This window comes from Crinia signifera, chromosome 1, assembly GCF_055691185.1.
Source record: "Crinia signifera chromosome 1, ASM5569118v1, whole genome shotgun sequence".
Classification (NCBI taxonomy): domain Eukaryota; kingdom Metazoa; phylum Chordata; class Amphibia; order Anura; family Myobatrachidae; genus Crinia; species Crinia signifera.
The window spans coordinates 380,913,679-380,931,230 of record NC_139217.1 but is presented as its reverse complement, the minus strand read 5'-3'; the positions used below and the strand labels follow the sequence as shown (position 1 = coordinate 380,931,230).

The 17,552-nt window shown below is 43.4% G+C and overlaps 1 protein-coding gene across 1 annotated transcript in view; it reads right to left on the bottom strand.

The window, feature by feature from the left end:
* Nucleotides 1-848: 848 nt before the first annotated feature.
* RFC5 (replication factor C subunit 5) overlaps nucleotides 849-17,552 on the bottom strand; it is a 32,967-nt gene continuing 16,263 nt past the window's right edge. Inside the window, exons 6-11 of the mRNA XM_083151469.1 lie at nucleotides 11,602-11,761; nucleotides 11,437-11,518; nucleotides 10,762-10,891; nucleotides 9,982-10,059; nucleotides 3,489-3,543; nucleotides 849-2,224 (exon numbers count right to left, since the gene is read on the bottom strand). Of these exons, the coding sequence (XP_083007595.1) occupies nucleotides 2,128-2,224; nucleotides 3,489-3,543; nucleotides 9,982-10,059; nucleotides 10,762-10,891; nucleotides 11,437-11,518; nucleotides 11,602-11,761 (602 nt within the window). The 3' untranslated portion in view covers nucleotides 849-2,127. The remainder of the gene's footprint in view (nucleotides 2,225-3,488; nucleotides 3,544-9,981; nucleotides 10,060-10,761; nucleotides 10,892-11,436; nucleotides 11,519-11,601; nucleotides 11,762-17,552) is intronic.

The following is a 17,552-nucleotide window of genomic DNA, read 5'->3' as shown; positions in this document are numbered from 1 at the left end:
GTAGCTCTCGAGTACTGGAGGTGGCTACCACCGGTGTATGCAATCCATTTTGGAGGCATTCTTTACCAAAGATTTTAATTCCATCTCTTGGATGTATAGCCACATGAAAGTTCATGAGTGAAGCATGTATCCAAACCCTACAGCATCAGATGTAGGCCGATTACCAAATCTGCTCCTTAGACCAAGAACAGAAAAGTTGTCCATAGGAAGTAGAGTAGGGACCCAATACTTTACATTTGACTTTTCTTCCTGTTAAGACTTTACACTAATGCAGTGGTTCCAAAACTGTGTGCTGTGGCTCCATGGGGTGCCTTGGGACACTTGCAGGGGTGCCTTGGATTGGTGTTCCAGGAACAATTCAAATTATTTATGGCCAATGTAAAAGGCAAAACCATTGCTGGTGGGCTGCCAATAATAAAATCTGTGGACAAACAGAAGCTGATCCTGTCCCTTGCCCATAATTAAACCTATGTATGATGTATTCAACTATTTAGTTCATATTTTTTTTTAATTTTGAAACTTTTGGCCTAGCAGTGCCGTGGGAAAAATTCTGATGCTCTAGGGCGCCGTGATTTAAAAAAAAAAATTGGGAACCACGGCACTATTGTGTTAATTCCCTCATTCACTAGTGCTTCCAACTTTTTATTAATTAAATTGTGTTTTGTGTCATACTTAAGGTCAGATATGTTGTGAGATACAGGATTTACAGGATTTACTTCTGTTTGTCCACATAGCAGGGTGCTATGACACACAGTTTGGGAACTGCTGCAATTGTGAAAAATGAAAATACAGGCATGAGGGGAATAAAAATACCAAGCTGCAAGAAAAATGAAAGTAGAAAAATAAAGCACTGTATCAAATTGCTAATTTTATTTAGTGGGTAACACTCAAATTCAGCATCTGTGCAGAAAAAAACAACAACATTTGTGATCATATAGCTTTTGAATTACAAATACATGAAGTCATGTTCTATACACTTCCATTATTTAAAATATAACAGGACAGAACACCATCTGGGGAAATTGTGTTTTATACAATACTTGAGACGTATTTTTAAATAAAAGGGAGAAGGTTTTTTTTCTTGTGTTTATGACCAAAAGAATTGGGTTTTCTATCAACATTTAGGTAGTACTCTGTTATTTAACCATTTCAACTTAACTTTCCATTAGCCCTTTCTTTAAAAAAATGGAAGGGTCACAAAGTAAGGGTACCCCTTTGTAAAATAATAAATCAAGGAATGAAAGGGTGCTAAGCAACATTTTTTTATACTTTTTTTTTTAAAGTTTCCCTACAGGTTGTGATATTCAAGAATAATCAAATACCCAGACTTTTTGATGGTTTGTATCTGTGGGCAATATCCAACATCATCGACCGGACTTAATATGCTCCAAAAGCAATTTCAATTGAGTGGAACTGCCAGTAAGGGATCTCTTTCCATTTGGCAGCCAGTGTGCTTGTAAGCAAGAAGACTTTTTTTTTTTCCCCTGGACAATAAGTTTGTGACAACTGTATGACCAGCTTTAATCACAGATACAAATTCATTGTATTTAAGAATGTGATTTGTTGTGGGGTTAATGACTGGTCCACTAAGTTAAAAATAAATATCCATTTGTATTCTGTGTATTTGTTTTGAGATGTAGGGGTATCCTATTCCATGCTGTAAATTACAGTTCAGTAAAAACTGGCTTTTTAGCCTGATATCACTATTGGGTTATCTATTTGCACTGCTGTAAATGACCAGTAATTGGACTGAAATGCATGAGGACCGAACCTATGCTTTATTGGACAAAAAAAGGTGTCTCCTGGGGCTGCTTTATCTGTCTCATCCCTAATAATGGTGAGTTACGGGGCTAATTGGATAGCTCTCAGGGGATCTATTAGCTGCGGTACTACAAGTAATAGGACACCGCTGCGTGTCTGTCAGAGAATAACCTAGTGTACTTATTCTCCAAGGGACAATACGGTACCAAATCTGTGTTTCCAAATAAATGTTCCGTTACCTCTGAACTTACAGTAGAGGCTCTTGTTCTTACAACAGAACAAATTCATGTACATTCTTGTGAAATATACTTATTGTTCTGTCCTTAAGTAACCTTGACTACACATGTCAAGTTGCCACATCCTACTCTAAGCTTCTGCTACAATCATGTCTCGAGTGACCTGGAATGCAGCTATCAGGGAACCAAGCTGAATCTTCTCACTGGTCCCAGAAGCCAATCTATATCTGGAAAAAAAGAAAGGACCTTCTTTAGTATTCTGTCAATCCAGATTTAGTAGTATTATAATATACATATTAACAAAACAAAAATATAGAATCAAATCTCACTCTTGTTTTATACGTTTTACCACAATGCTTATTGATTCTTTGTGCATATTTTACAGAGGTCTACCCAGTAACAAGTTAAACAGAAATAAAAGCTGGTTAAAATGTTTTGTTTACTTATTTTAATTTAGAATATTACATTTTTCAACATGTATAAAGTAATGCCCTGTATGCACTGTTCAATTTGGTCTATTTTTCTATTCAATTTTGTATAGATAACCAAAATCAAATGGGCATTAACGGTTTTCAGCCGCTTTCGATCCCAATGCACAGTCCTGTGGCATCGAAATCTAATGGGAAATAGGCTGTGCAGGCAAGACTATATAGAACAAATATGTACTAGAGTCCAAATCAAATGCGTTTTGCTTGCCGTTCGATTCCAAGCAAATTCGCACTGTGTGAACACTCATGAAGACCCGGCAATGAGAGCCATGTACTAAGCCTTGAAAATAAAGTACCAGACAATCTGCTTCTAACTACCATGTTATAGGAGTGAGTTAGAAGCTCACTGGTACTTTTGGGGAGATGCGCTATAACAGCACAGACTATGTCACCATAGCTCTCCCTCCAAGGCAGATAGTACTAGCATAAAGATGAATTAACATTTCGGTTGCTGGAGGAAGGGGGGGGGGGTGAAAACCCCTCCCCCGGAAATCCCTGCTAGTCCCCCCCCCCCCCCCCCCCCCCCCCCTGGAAATCCCTGCCAGACCCCCCCAAAGTACACCAGCCTATTGCTAATGCACTGTGTTTCTCCCCTTGGCCAGCTCACTGGGCAAGCCCAAGTTCTCTCTACTATCACAAGATCTTCCGTGCAGCCCAGAGCCAGCAGCAGCTAGGGACAACCTGCTGTGGTGATGGGGCAACAACACCTGCAGCTGTTGAAATCGATAGCTGCAGGTGTCAGAAAGGTCAGTGAACAGTAACTACCCAATGTATTAACGCACACACTTGTAGATAGCAGCATTGATATAGATGGGGCGCTATTGCTCACATCTCCCCCTTGTACATAACATGTGTGCGGATTCCACTTCTCTCCCAAACTGCCCAGTACTTTCTCTCTCTCCAAGGCCTAGTAAATATCATCCAATATGATTTTTGTATGTGCTAGCCACTGAATGATTAGCTATTTCACGAATGTACCACATTCAGCAGATTAATCACTTACTCAATATCCGCCATCTTGGTTAATAAGTGTATTCGGACAGACGCTGGAAAGTCCACTGGAAAAAAGAAAAAAAAAAAAAAAAAAAATCTGAAAAAACATTGTTATTTACCTAGCTTATTCAGTTCCATGATTACAGGTACAAAAAGCTTAATACAAACAACAAATATATGCTAACTAGAATCTAATTGTCCCCTATATTATATATACATAGGTTTGGGTAAGTAACTGCCTACCTTTAGCAATATACAGTGAAACACCAAATACCATTATTAAACTCCCCTATAATTGAGCAGATTTATGAAGCCGTGATAAGGGAGGAGTTAGTGAAGAAGTTGCCCATGGCAACAAATCACCACAGAAACAACATATATAATTTGCATAATATATAATTATACAAAGCAGCTGATTGGTTGCCATGGCCAACTTCTCCGCTGGCTCACTTCTCCCTTATCACTGCTTCATACATTTGCCCAGGGGCATCTAAAGCGCCTTGCTTGGTGTTGGCTAGCAACTACAAGGACAATACACTGCCCAGAAAATAACCCAACAACCTTTGAGAACCCTTTATAGACAGAGCACTTATTACATAAACCAATTAATTGAGTAATTTTTATTGGTTTTAACAATTACATAACACACACACACACACACACACATTATAAAGACAAAGGGTATATAGATGGCTATGTTCAAGGGTTCTCGATGCGGGGTGTACCCTAACAAATTATGACAAAGCATAAATAAAAACAATCAATACATCGCATTTAAATCAGAATTTGAGAAAAAGAAAAGACTGTGCCCAAATTAAACCTACTAATACTAACAAAACAAAAACCCAGAAAAAGGGCACCAAAACAAACTTCCCCATAACCCCCCAACCCTGTATGACCTAACCCCAACCTAGGTAAACCTGGATCCCACACTGCTACTGCTCCCCTACCCAACTAACTATGTCTATTAGTCTACCCCTCCTAACTATCGTGGTCTATAGATTAGTGGCAATCAGCTAAAAATGAAACTAATCTATGACAAAAGTCTAATCTACCCCTCCCACAACCTAACTACCCAAGTATTGAAGGATATATATCGGATAACCAACAGGGGCTAAGCTAATGGCCTTGACAAGGCCAGGATCAACTTGTCTACAGTATATTGGGACAAAGTGTTACAATAAAGGATATTACCAATATGGACTAGCTGGGTGAGAAAGTCTGTTGCGATGTGCAAAAGAGTGTTAAAGATGTAGCCTTTTTCTTCTTGGCCTTTAATAAATTAACTGAGAAAGACCAGTCACACTAATCCCCCCGTTAATCCCCTTGCTATTGTATTGCAGCTTAGAACAATGGATGAAGGAAGCATTTTCTGCGCCTAGGTGCAGAAATTTAGTCAAGATGAGCCTGGCTCTAACTGTATATCAGGATAAATACAAGGTAATAAAAACAAAGCAAATGGGTAAAACAAATATGAAATTAAATATGATAGAGAGTTGACTGTAGTACTGGGACAAAAGTTCCAGATAACAATAGAGAAACCTTCTGGCTAGGTTTTTAGTCATCCTGTATAAAGGATTAACAAAGGGTTACAAGGCACGTGGTGTAGAGGGCAGTCAACCTAACTTCCGTAATTAACTAAACCCTATTCTCCCACAGTAACCACATGATTGCTCGCTTGGATCTAACATGAGACATACAATACATTGCACAAGAAAAAATAAAAACAGGATATATCAAATACAGTGCAATTTGAGAAACGTTAAATAAAATGCGGAGTGGGGTATGCAAGGCATCCCTTAGCTATATAATGCGGAGTGGGGTATGCAAGGCATCCCTTAGCTATAGAATGCGGAGTGGGGTATGCGAGGAATCCCATAGCTATATAATGCGGAGCGGGGTATGCAAGGAATCCCATAGCTATAGAATGCGGAGTGGGGTATGCGAGGCATCCCTTAGCTATATAATGCAGAGTGGGGTATGCGAGGAATCCCATAGCTATATAATGCGGAGTGGGGTATGCGAGGCATCCCTTAGCTATATAATGCGGAGTGGGGTATGCAAGGAATCCCATAGCTATATAATGCGGAGCAAGGTATGCGAGGAATCCCATAGCTATATAATGCGGAGCAGGGTATGCGAGGAATCCCATAGCTATATAATGCGGAGCAGGGTATGTGAGGCTTCCTATAGCTATATAATGCGGAGCGGGGTATTTGAGGAATCCCATAGCTTTATAATGCGGAGCGGGGTATGTGAGGCTTCCTATAGCTATAGAATGCGGAGCGGGGTCTGTGAGGCTTCCTATAGCTATAGAATGCGGAGCGGGGTATGCAAGGAATCCCATAGCTATATAATGCGGAGCAGGGTATGCGAGGAATCCCATAGCTATATAATGCGGAGCAGGGTATGTGAGGCTTCCTATAGCTATATAATGCGGAGCGGGTTATGCAAGGCATCCCATAGCTATATAATGCGGAGCGGGGTATGCAAGGCATCCCATAGCTATATAATGCGGAGCAGGATATGCAAGGCATCCCATAGCTATATTATTTCTTGGAGCACTAGTCCGGCCAGGTCTTAAGCTCCTGGAATGTCAGAAGTGTACAAATGGTCACGGCCCAGTCCACTCGGAGAGAACCAGGCGGGCGTCCGGGATCTGAAATCATATAATCCAAGAGAGTAGTAGCTTGCATCAGGAGCAAGTTGAAAGAGTATGGGTGGGCCTTAGCAATACTGAGAAATAAGGATCTGCAGCTTTTGGCAAGAATACTGATAAATACATATCCAAGGTGGGGGCAAGTAGAGGAGCTGTGAGTGCTGCATAGGCTTCAGGCATAGGTATGGTCTCCTCACCCCTGTTGACATGCTGCACAGGAGTATGTGATATAGAAAAGATATTTCTCTGTGGAACAGCGGTAGTAGTGTATACTCCGCCTGTAGCGTTAACAGCAGTAGCAGTGTATAGCCCGCCTGTAGCGGTAACAGCAGTAGTAGTAGTAGTATATAGCCCATCTGTAGCGGTACCAGCAGTAGTAGTGTATAGCCCATCTGTAGAGGTAATAACAGCTTTCCCAGGTAGAGACTCTGCATCTACTGGTATATCAGCAAACATGTTGAGAAGCCTCTGGGCAGAGGCATATATAGCCTGTAGGAGCATTTGTGCATCCATATTTCCAGCAAGATGTCGAGAGTGATGGAACCGTGGTTCAGTATTTAAGGACAGAAGCAGGCGTTCTAGATCGGACAACTGGGGCCCCAGCAGAGAACTATAGCAGCAAGCACTATATATCAGATGATTCAGGTCCCAACAGGGAATATTAGCAGCAGCTGCTGTACTCATATACCAAACAGATTAAAGTCCAGTAGTTAGTGTTGGATAAAGCTAAAGCAGCAGACAACTCAGATTCCTGCCTTTAATTAGGTAGTGTCAAACTCATTCCCTCTCCAGCAGCCCACAAGAAGCAGGGAAAGAGTGTATTGCAGGGTATCAGGCAGCCCCAGTAAAGAGTTCCAGCAAGACGGATGAGAGTGGGACACCGTACATTACTTGCCTCCAGCCGAATCCCCTGTCATCAGAGCAGGACTTCACTCCACACTCCTCCACAGTGTACCTCCAGCCGCAGCCCCAAACTCCCTCTCCATCGGCAGGTTCCCCGATGTGCAGGGCAGGAATCCACAGCCGGACACCACCGCAGGCAGCCGCCCCAAAGCGTCCCAGCGCACAGAGCAGGAGACCGGGGCAGAGCGCAGTAGCGGTGAGTGCAAGGAGTCCCTGCTCTCACCGCTTCAGTGCAGGGACACAGCAGCCCATCTTCAGCAGGAGACACCAGCAGCAAATATGGCACCTCACCTCCCACGCAGCAGGACAGGGACACTGCACACTTCAGGCCCCAGTGTAGAGTAAGGCTGCCCCAGGTAAGCTTCAGCTCCCAGGAGTGACTCAAACGGGGCTAGAAGGAACAGGCAAGAAGGTGGGTATAACTATAGTCGCCTACCACAGCCGGTAACCGGATAAATTTAGGATTATTCCCAGAGCTCTTACCCCACACGTCTCACAGGATGCTCGGCCAAGCCACGCACATGTTAACATTTTTAATGCAGAACAATATGGAAACAGTTTATACAGTATTTGAGGAGCTAACAATGTAAGAACATAAATTAATCTATAATGGAATGTTGTTTCTACAGTGTTGGTGCATTATGAGAGAAGGGATTCTAGAATTGTGATGTCCCAATATTTGTAGACCTTATGAATTTCTTCTCTAACCCGATACCTTTTCAATTTGCAACCAATTGTAATATATCACATTTTTCTTGTCCTTGCAAACAGCTGTAAATACGCACTTCGACAAATCTGAGAAATGTTTGTGTATGACAGCACTGCGTACCACTGGAAATATCACAAGTAAAGAAGCTGATTTGCCACATTGAAGATTTGCTCTGAACTAGAATCAATGTCTTAGAGTGGAGCTCCCCCTGCTGGGCTACCAAGAATTTCCAATCTATTCAGGTAGATAATTAGCTTTATGCAGTTGCTGTGGGAACCACTGAGATAGGGGAAAATCACCAGAGAAACCAGCCACAAACAGATGGCACTTGACTCAGGACCGAGTCCCCACTGCATATTCCCCCTCTTCACACAACACAACAAGGATATCAGGTATGCTCTTTGCACCAGCTGGACCCAGGAGAAACACATACGTCATCCTTTCACTCAAGGGAGAGGAAAAACAAATCACCTTGGCACAGCCAATATCACAATCAAGAGGACTATTGTAAAGGATTATCTTGAAAGCAAAACCAATAACAAACTATCTTAAAAATCCTAGAAAATAAAAAAAAAATCAACCCCAAATGAAATAATGAATAATATGAATGGAAAAGACCAAATATAAAATAGGCTACAAAAATAATAAAAAAACCCAGAATACACATTCCCTCTAAATCTGGTCACCAAGACCACGGTGAGGTGCTTCTCGAAGACCACGGTCAGACATCCTGGGCAGATTTGATGTACAGAAAGACCGGATGAACACATTAGGGTATTGGTGCGTTAAGGTGCCCATACACTGCTGCAATGTCTCGCAGCAGTGTACAGACACCATGCGAGCCGCCCGGGCAGGGTGGTCAGACGGCCAGCATGTCCGACCACCCGACACAGGTCTGTTGCACACAGGACCACGCATTGGACCCGACGGCATGTCAGGGACAGCTGATTTGGTTACATTTAATGGCCCCATTGGTCACAATCGGCCGAAATCAGCCCAAATCAGCTCAGTGGGCAGTATTCAATGACAATATTCTCTGTGCATGGGGAGCGTTTTTTTTCGCTCGCCATGCACTCGCCGTGTTTTTGCGGAGATTCTCCATGTTTGGCGTATGTAATGATCGGGTGCAGTGAATATATGAATATCTAATGAGTGGCTCGGCTCCCTGTTGGCTGCTCTGTGTAAAATATTCCACTTCTCCATGAAAAGATGGAGAATTGCTACATGGAGAGACACGGCGAAAATCACTTAGAAAGACGGCGAGAAGTGCACTTGAATAGGGTTGCTCGCTTTTTGAGAGCAAAAGTCTCCGTCCAACGCGAGAAAAGCACAAACTCGCCATAAAACACGGAGAATTTTTCTCATTGAATACTGCCCAGTATATGGAAGCCTTTAGCTTTTGACCTGCTATGTGAGTGGAGCTTCTGGGGTCTTCTAGAGTGGGCAGGAAATTATATACTTTCTACGGTGCATTCAAAAATGGCCAATACCTTACTATGTAACATTTTTAACCACAGCTTCCCCAGTTTTGAACGGCTTGGCACTAAAACAAACTGCAGATTTATTGGGCTCTTATCACAGGAAGAATGAAGGGGAGTCCTAGGCTGAGCAATAGTGGAAGGTGCTTCGCATAGCTTAGTCCTGTGCGACTCCTACAAACTGATGTAGGAGATGAGAGCTGTGAATGACACCACTAAACAGTCTGTGTGCACACTGGCCATGTACCATAGTGCTGATATTGGCAGGCTTTCCATTGAGCCTTTTTCAGCAACCTGTGTGCAGAATTAAATGACCTGTGTGTCAATCCATTTTTAAAGTGAAACGTAACACATGACATTTAAGGATGGTTAGATATTCATGTAAAAAAAGACCCCCCCCCCCTCAAAAAAAAAATTCCATAAGACTTTGCATATGAAATTCTATTAAGTTCATAAAGTGAACCATTTTAAAGCGTATTAGGTCATTCAAACCTATCCCAAATAATTAAAACTAAGAAGAATGCATGTAGGAGTGATGCATGAGCGATCATGCATGTTCTGGTGATATCATGATTAAGGGAAGCATCAAGGATCACTGGAATATACTGTAGATGTAACAGAATCCCTGCCGTGGTGACAAGAGACTGAGGAGATTGAAATACACAACATTATGTTATAGTAACCTGAGCACAGAACAAAGCAGCACTTAATAAACAGATGAAGACAAGCCAATAGTTACAGACTCATTTGTTACCTCTGTGTACATAGAGATGCACTTCCGTCAGAATATCATGGAGAGCAAGGCCCTTTAATGTCTTCAATTCCATGATATCTTAAAACAAAAAACTTTAAAGGAAAGAACATTTCAGAACTGACAAACCGTATCATATTGCAAATAAACTGGGGAACGAAGATTTTATTCATAGGGACGTCTACAATAAGTTACCGACTAAATAACTCAGGCGCATGGTCAGATAAGACACTGCTGCAATCAGAAGCATAGTTGGGATGTTATGCGAAACAAAGTTACATTTTAGTAACGAGCAAAAAAACCCACCGACACGCCGATTTAATCATAAAGGTAAGATAGTGTCCATTTGCATACAAGCTGTGCACATAAGCACAAGTGTGGTGGTTGATTTCTGCATGCACCTTCATAGGTGGCGAGTAAAATGTATTCCATATCAACCAATACAGCAAAATGTTAAGAAACTAGCTGTAAAAAGTGCTACATTCAAACATTAACCATTTGAGTGCATAGTGAATTTTTCGATATAGGTGTGAAAATTGCAAAAACATTTTTATTAGTCATAATGACCTGTAATGTTTCTTATATAGGAAATAATATTTAATTACAAAACCATTTTTATTTTGATTTATGTAACAAATGTGAGTGACGCTGGCATTTTTAGCAGATATTTTGCACATCTCTCACAGACATGTTGGCACTCAAAGGGTTAAAAAAAACACAAAAGAAAAGACTGAACAGGAACGCAATGTCCACTTGCCACGTATAACACAGCAGAAAGGATACTTTTGTACGCAGTTGTAAAATCCTTGTTGAGCATCCAGTCCAAAATGTTGGCTATGTCAGACCTCAGGGGGTGTCCTGTGCAGGTATATACTGTATCTTCAGTCACTTTTTCAAAAGCCATATTTGTACTCTGCAGGAGAACACAGATTTAGAACACAGACAATTCACTAAAGAGGAGACATTAAAAATGACTTCCCTTTACAAACAGCTATGTAGAGCTACAATAGGTTACATTTCATTCTTACGCTACATTTTCACATCATACATTTTTGTCAAGTTAGATAATAGTCATGACTGATGGAGGAATTCAATAAGCCCTGATGTTCCACTTTAATGTAGTATGTGGCTGCATACACAGAAGGATTACACAAGGAATCTTGGCAATCAAAAACAAGAGCATTTTCCTCAGAATAAATTCTGTTACAAGCATGTCCAAACTGTGGCCCCCAGCTGTTGTGAAACTACACATCCCAGCATGCCTTGCCATAGTTTTAGCTTTCCCTAATAGCAAAACTGTAGCAAGGCATGATGGAACTTGTAGTTTCACAACAGCTGGAGGGCCATAGTTTGGACATGCCAATGTTAGAACCTCCCAGCTTATTTAAATCAGCCGATAAGTGGCATCAACTGAATTTTTCAGCAACAATTTCTACTTATCCAGCCTAAAGCAGCGACCTGTAAGATATTGAGCGCTCTTCGCATGTCTCCATTGGACAGGGTCACTAATGCCTTCATTCCATCTGGACTGATGTCCACACTGTAAGAGAAGAATGTTAGGGAAACCGCTACAGCAACACAAGCTAATAACTTCATAAAACGTTTTCCAATGCATGTTCTTACTTTTCCTGCTCGACCACATATTGTAACCTGGGAACCATCATCTCTTTGTTGAGGGGGCCAAATCGGAACCTTGTGCACCTGGACTGAAGGGCTGGGATTATCTTAGACAGGTAATTACAAATCATGCAAAATCGAGTATTTTCAGTGAATTTCTCGATCACTACAAGAAATGGAGAAGAAAACAAAATTATGTGTGTCGATTTCGCAACAATTACTTCTCTTTTTTCATTATTTTGCACATTAACTCATTAATGTACATTATATGCAATAACCCATTTTAAATCTACAGATGTGCTAGCTTCTAAAGGTGTGAAATATATATTTAAAAACAAACTACATAATAGAGATACTATCACTAAAATATTAAATACTAAGCCAAATATTCATTACAATAAAGACAGTGCTCCTTTTCTTCCTCTCTGGGATTTTCTTAAAGAAATGCAGAGTTAGCGCCTAAACAACCAACTTTTTATAGCACAAGCAAGCATTTTAGAAAATAAAAAAAAGGGATTTTTGTAAGAACTTACCGTTCGAATCCCTTTCTCTGATATGGTCCTGGTGACACAGCTTCACATTGGGATGTAGGAGGGTCCGCAGGAGCCAGGCACCTATCCTAAAGCTTTTGGAGGGTAGGTTCCTCCCCTACTGCATCCCAGATTCCTCAGTTCAATCTTTCAAAGCCACTGGAATACATTAACTCAGTACAACGCCTGCACATATTATATGCACAATTTTAAATTTAACTTTTCAACCAATTATAACATGAAACATCATGAACACTGGCATACTTACTGAGCGTAAGGGAGGGATCGCTGTGTCACCAGGACCATATCAGAGAAAGGGATTCGAACGGTAAGTTCTTACAAAAATCCCTTTTTCTCTTTCAATGGTCCTGGTGACACAGCTTCACATTGGGACGTTCCAGAGCCGGTCCTTTTGGGTGGGTACGCTCAGGTCTGCAGTATTCATCACTGCTCGCCCGAATGATGCATCCACCGACGTGAACTCATGGAACCTATCGAATTTGGCAAAATTATGAACAGATGACCAAGTGGTAGCGCTGCAAACCTGCTCAGCTGTTGCCCCATGTCGAACCGCCCAAGAGGTGGCAACCGACCTGGTGGTATGCGCATTAATCCTGGCCGGTACAGGCCTACCAACTTTAGTATATGCAAACGCAATAACAGAGCGCAACCACCTAGCAATGGTCTGCTTAGAAGCAGGCCAACTAAGTTTGTGTATGTCATACAAAACCAATAAAGTATCAGTCTTTCTGACACTCTTAACTCTGTCCACATAAACGCGCAAGACGCGCACAACATCCAAATTCCTCAATTTGTCCCTTTTCCTAACAACCCTCTGGGGGTTGAAACACAGGCAGAACAATCTCCTGATTTAGAAGAAAAGCAGAGACTACTTTTGGTACAAATCTAGGGGTACTGTCCGAAAGGCAGCCCTATCATCATGACATATAAGGGAGGAAGACTTGTAGAACAAAGCAATCAACTCCGATATTATTTTATTTTATTTTTTTTTTCTCTGACGCCACCGCCAACAAAAATACCAGCTTCCCTGAAAGGAAACTAAGGTCAACCGACCTTAACGGCTCAAAAGGCGCCTCTTTAAGGTACTCCAGAGCCAGAGATAATTCCCCTGGCGCTACTGGTTGGTTGTAGGGAGGTTTCAATAGATAAACCCCCTGCAGGAAGGTCTGTACTTCTGGTTCTAACGCAATCCTTCTTTGGAAAGAAAAATCGACACGGTCGAGATATGTACTCTGAGTGACTGAAGGCCTAACCCAGAGGAAAGGCCCTCCTGTAAAAAACTCCAACAATTTAGCCATTTTAAATCTCGATGTGCGTGACCTCTGTCTTACACACCAAAAAATATAGGTCTTCCAGGCCCCAAAATAATTTACCGAAGACACTGACTTTCTGGCTTTCCTCATTGCGTTAACCACCGCCTCTGAGAATCCTATATTCCTCAAAATGGCGTTTTCAACAGCCAGACCGTCAAAATTAATCGAGCTGAATTCAGCTGGTTGAACGGTCCTTGTTTTAGAAGGTCTGACCTCAGAGGTAGACGCCACGAGTCCACAGAGAATCTCTGAAGCCTCGAGTACCAGGATCTCCCTGGCCAATCTGGGGCCACTAAAATTACTGGAATTGTCTGGGCCTGTATTGTTTTCAACTGTCTTGCCAGCATTGGAACTGGCGGAAAATCATAAAGAAGATTCCCCTCCCAGGGGATAGTCATGGCATCCACTGCTTCTGCCAGTGGATCCCACGTCCTGTCATACAACCTGGGTACCTGATGGATGAACCTGTATGCCTTCAGGTCCCTATCCGGGGTTTCCCCCTTATTGTAATCTAGTGGAATACTTGTGGATTCAGCCTCCATTTTCCTTCCATCAGTTTCTCCCTGCTCAGGAAGTCGGCCTCTATATTCTCCACTCCTGGTATGAAGATTGCTGATAATGCTAGAACATTCTGTTCCGCCCACAAGAAGATTCGGGACACCTCCCACATGGCCAGATTGCTGTGTGTGCCTCCCTGGTGATTCAGATACGCCACAGCTGTGACGTTGTCGGTCTGAATGCCTAAAAGGGAGCTCTTGTAATCTTTTCTCCCGCCAGAGAAAATCTCTTCCACACAGCCCTCAGTTCCAAGATGTTGAACAGTAAGGCAGACTGTAAAGTATCAGTCTTTCTGCTCTAAAGTCCACAAGCCCTGCAGACGCAGGTCCACGACTACTGCCCCTCAGCCTCTGAGACTGGCGTCGGTAGTGACTACCAACCAGCTCCAGGACTGCAGGGACCGACTCCCCCAAAGGGAATCCACCTCCATCCACCATTTTAGGAAGGATCGAGTTTCTGAAAACAACACCATTTGTTCTGACCTCATGGTCTGAGTGTTCCCTGTCCACTGGGACACTCTAGAGTGGAACCTGGCGAACTGTAACGTCTCGAAAGACGCCATCATCTTCCCCAGCAGTTTGAGGCACCTCCATACTGCTGTGCTCTGAGACCCTAGGATCTCTTGTACCAAGGCAGCCAGATCCCTGGCCTATGCCTCTGGTAGAAACACCCAATGCAACTGGGTATCCAGACCAATCCCCAAGAATTGGAGTCTCTGTGACGGCACCAACTGAGACTTTTGTAAGTTTAAAAACCAGCCGTGAGCCTGCCAAAAACCCAATGGCTTTTGCCAAGTGACTCTTCAACATGTCTGCTGACTCCGCTCTGAACAGCAGGTCGTCCAAATATGGGAACACAGTGTTTCCCCTCAGTCGAAGCACAGCCGCCATTACAGACATTATCTTGGTGAATACCCTTGGCGCTGTGGCCAGGCCGAAGTGCAACACCTGGAATTGCAAGTGCATGGTCTCCTATTTCAATAGAGCCTGATGTCCTGGGTGAACAGGAACATGAAGGTATGCGTCCTGGACATCCATGAACGCCAAAAATTCTCCCTGGTCCAGGCTTCACAGCACTGACCGTAGAGACTCCATTTTGAAATGGTCTACCCACAAATGGATAATTAACGACTTTAAATTGAGAATCGGTCTGAAAGACCCTTCTGGTTTGGACACCCGACACAGAGTGGGATAAAAGCCTTTTTTCCATTCCGCTCTGGGGACCGGGATCACCACACCCTTCTCTAAAAGAGAATGAGCCGCTCCCAAGGGAGCTGTACGGAGCCGAGCCCCTTTTGGAATTGGCGTGGGAATGAATCTTCTTGGAAGAAGACCCTTGAAGGGAATTCTGTAACCCTGGGTTATAATTTCTAACACCCAAGAATCCTGGTCTAACAATGCCCATGCGTCTTTGAACAGTGTCAGATGTCCCCCCATCTTGACCACCGCCGGGCAAAACCCTTGGCAGTCATGCAGATGGTTTGTCCTCTCCTTTGTGTTTGGTTTCTTATGAAAGGAACCAAATTTAGACTTTAGGACCTTTCCCCTGAAGGGCTGCCCTCGGAAAGACGCACCTCCTCTAAGGGAGGGCCGCAAGGCTGGCCTAAAAGCAGAAAACCTTGATGTCTGCTTGGCTGCAGGGACTGGCAGGAAAGTACTTTTGCCACATGTGGCCTGCTTAATAATCTCTTCCAGTTCAGAAGCAAATAACAGCTTTCCTTTAAAAGCTATTGTCTCTAAGGCTTTCTTAGAGACATTATCTGCCTCCCAAGCCTTAAGCCAGAGCACTCTCCTGGCATTTACAGACACTGTGGAAACTCTGGCAGCCATTTTGAGAGCTTCCTCTCAGACTCCAATACATGCTCTGCAGCCGTTTTTAAGCTTCTCTGCAAGCAATAACACACAAGGGTCAGCGTGTAAAATAGTGCACAAATTTCTGGCCCACACGATCATGGCCTTAGAGACCCAGGCTGAAACCATCAGAGGGCGTAGGGTATATCCCACCCCTTAAAATAATGCTTTGAGGTTACCCTCCAGCTTTTTGTCTGCGGGGTCCTTAAACGCTGCTCCCCCTTGTACTGGTAGCACAGTGGCTCCACCTGAGGTCTTGATACACGTGCCACAGAATCATTTACCACTGGGACTTTTTTCCAGAGGTCAGCATGCGCCTCAGGCATGGGGTACAGGCTTAGAAATCTTTTAAGTATCTGAAGCCTTTTAAAGGGGTTTTTCAGGCCCCTTTGCAGGGAGATATCAGATTCTTTACGCTGTCTCATAAAAAAAACAACCTTTGCAGGAGTTTATCCTTCACAGACAAATTTAATGCCTGTTTAACAGCAGTAATAAAATACTCTACCCTTGAGGCTGAGGACTCTTCAGAAATATCACCCTGGTTTGTTCTGTGTACTCTCCTACCTCATCAGCAGCTAATAATGGCCCTGAATAAGACCCTTTTTGGGGGTCCCCACAGAATAACCATAAAACTTGTGCAACAAGTAATTTAAACCTGCTGATTCCCATAGCAGTATCCTGCATGACCTGTAATCAGTCCGGATCTGTCTGGGTCCGAGGCAAAGAGCTAAAAGACTGCTGAGAGAATGGCAATGGTCTAGGGAAGTTACCAGCCATCACTCTGCCTGTCCAGTAATGCACCAAAGCATTTCTTTTGACCTGCCTAGGGCTTGGCCCATGCAAGTTCCGATGTACTACCCTCTGGGGTTCACTCCCCATGGGTTTCACATCAGCGCATATAAATACATAAGCCCCCCACAGGGACAAATCTCAGTGTACAACCACTGCAAGCGCTCAATGCATTTAAGGCTCCCTCCCCCAAGACCACAGGCTGTTGCTCAGACCTGATGTTCTCAATTAACACAGTCCCAGCATTAAATGTACAAACATTATATACAGAACCAATATACTCAGTTCACTTAGCTTTCTGTAGTCTTCAGAATGGGGAAAGCGATGCCCAGGAAATCCAATCACTCTGTCAGGATCTGTAAGCCAGCTCAGCTCCGCTGCAAGCGTTCTGAATGGCGCCAAAACAGAGTGAGGGAAGGGACCAAGTCCCTGCTGCTGCGGGGTCTGTGACTTTTGGCGCCAACTACCCCCAGACAGCCGCTCCCATTGTAGGATCTCCTTGTTCCAGTATCTCCCCCTCAGCTGGGGACCACTCGGAACATGCCTGTAACAACACTGCTGTCCTCTCATATCAGGAGCTCAGTGTGTAAGCTCCGCATAAAATGGCCGCCGCCATCACGGAGTGCCTGTCCCCCATGATCCCCACCTAGCGTGAAGCCGGTTTCAGAGCGCTCCGGAGCCCAGGCAGCTTCTTAAAAGAAGCTGTAAGCGCTGCACAGGGAGGCCAGACAGCGTCTCCCTCGTGCACAGTGAGCTGACAGGACTCGCTTCTGTCAGCTCCTGCTGCGCTAGCAGTGTGAGGATTCACTAAAGAGAATCCTCACACTGTGCCTACCTAGCTAGTGTAAAAGTTAATAAAATAATAAAAACCCTAACTAGCTCTACTCCTTCGGCTG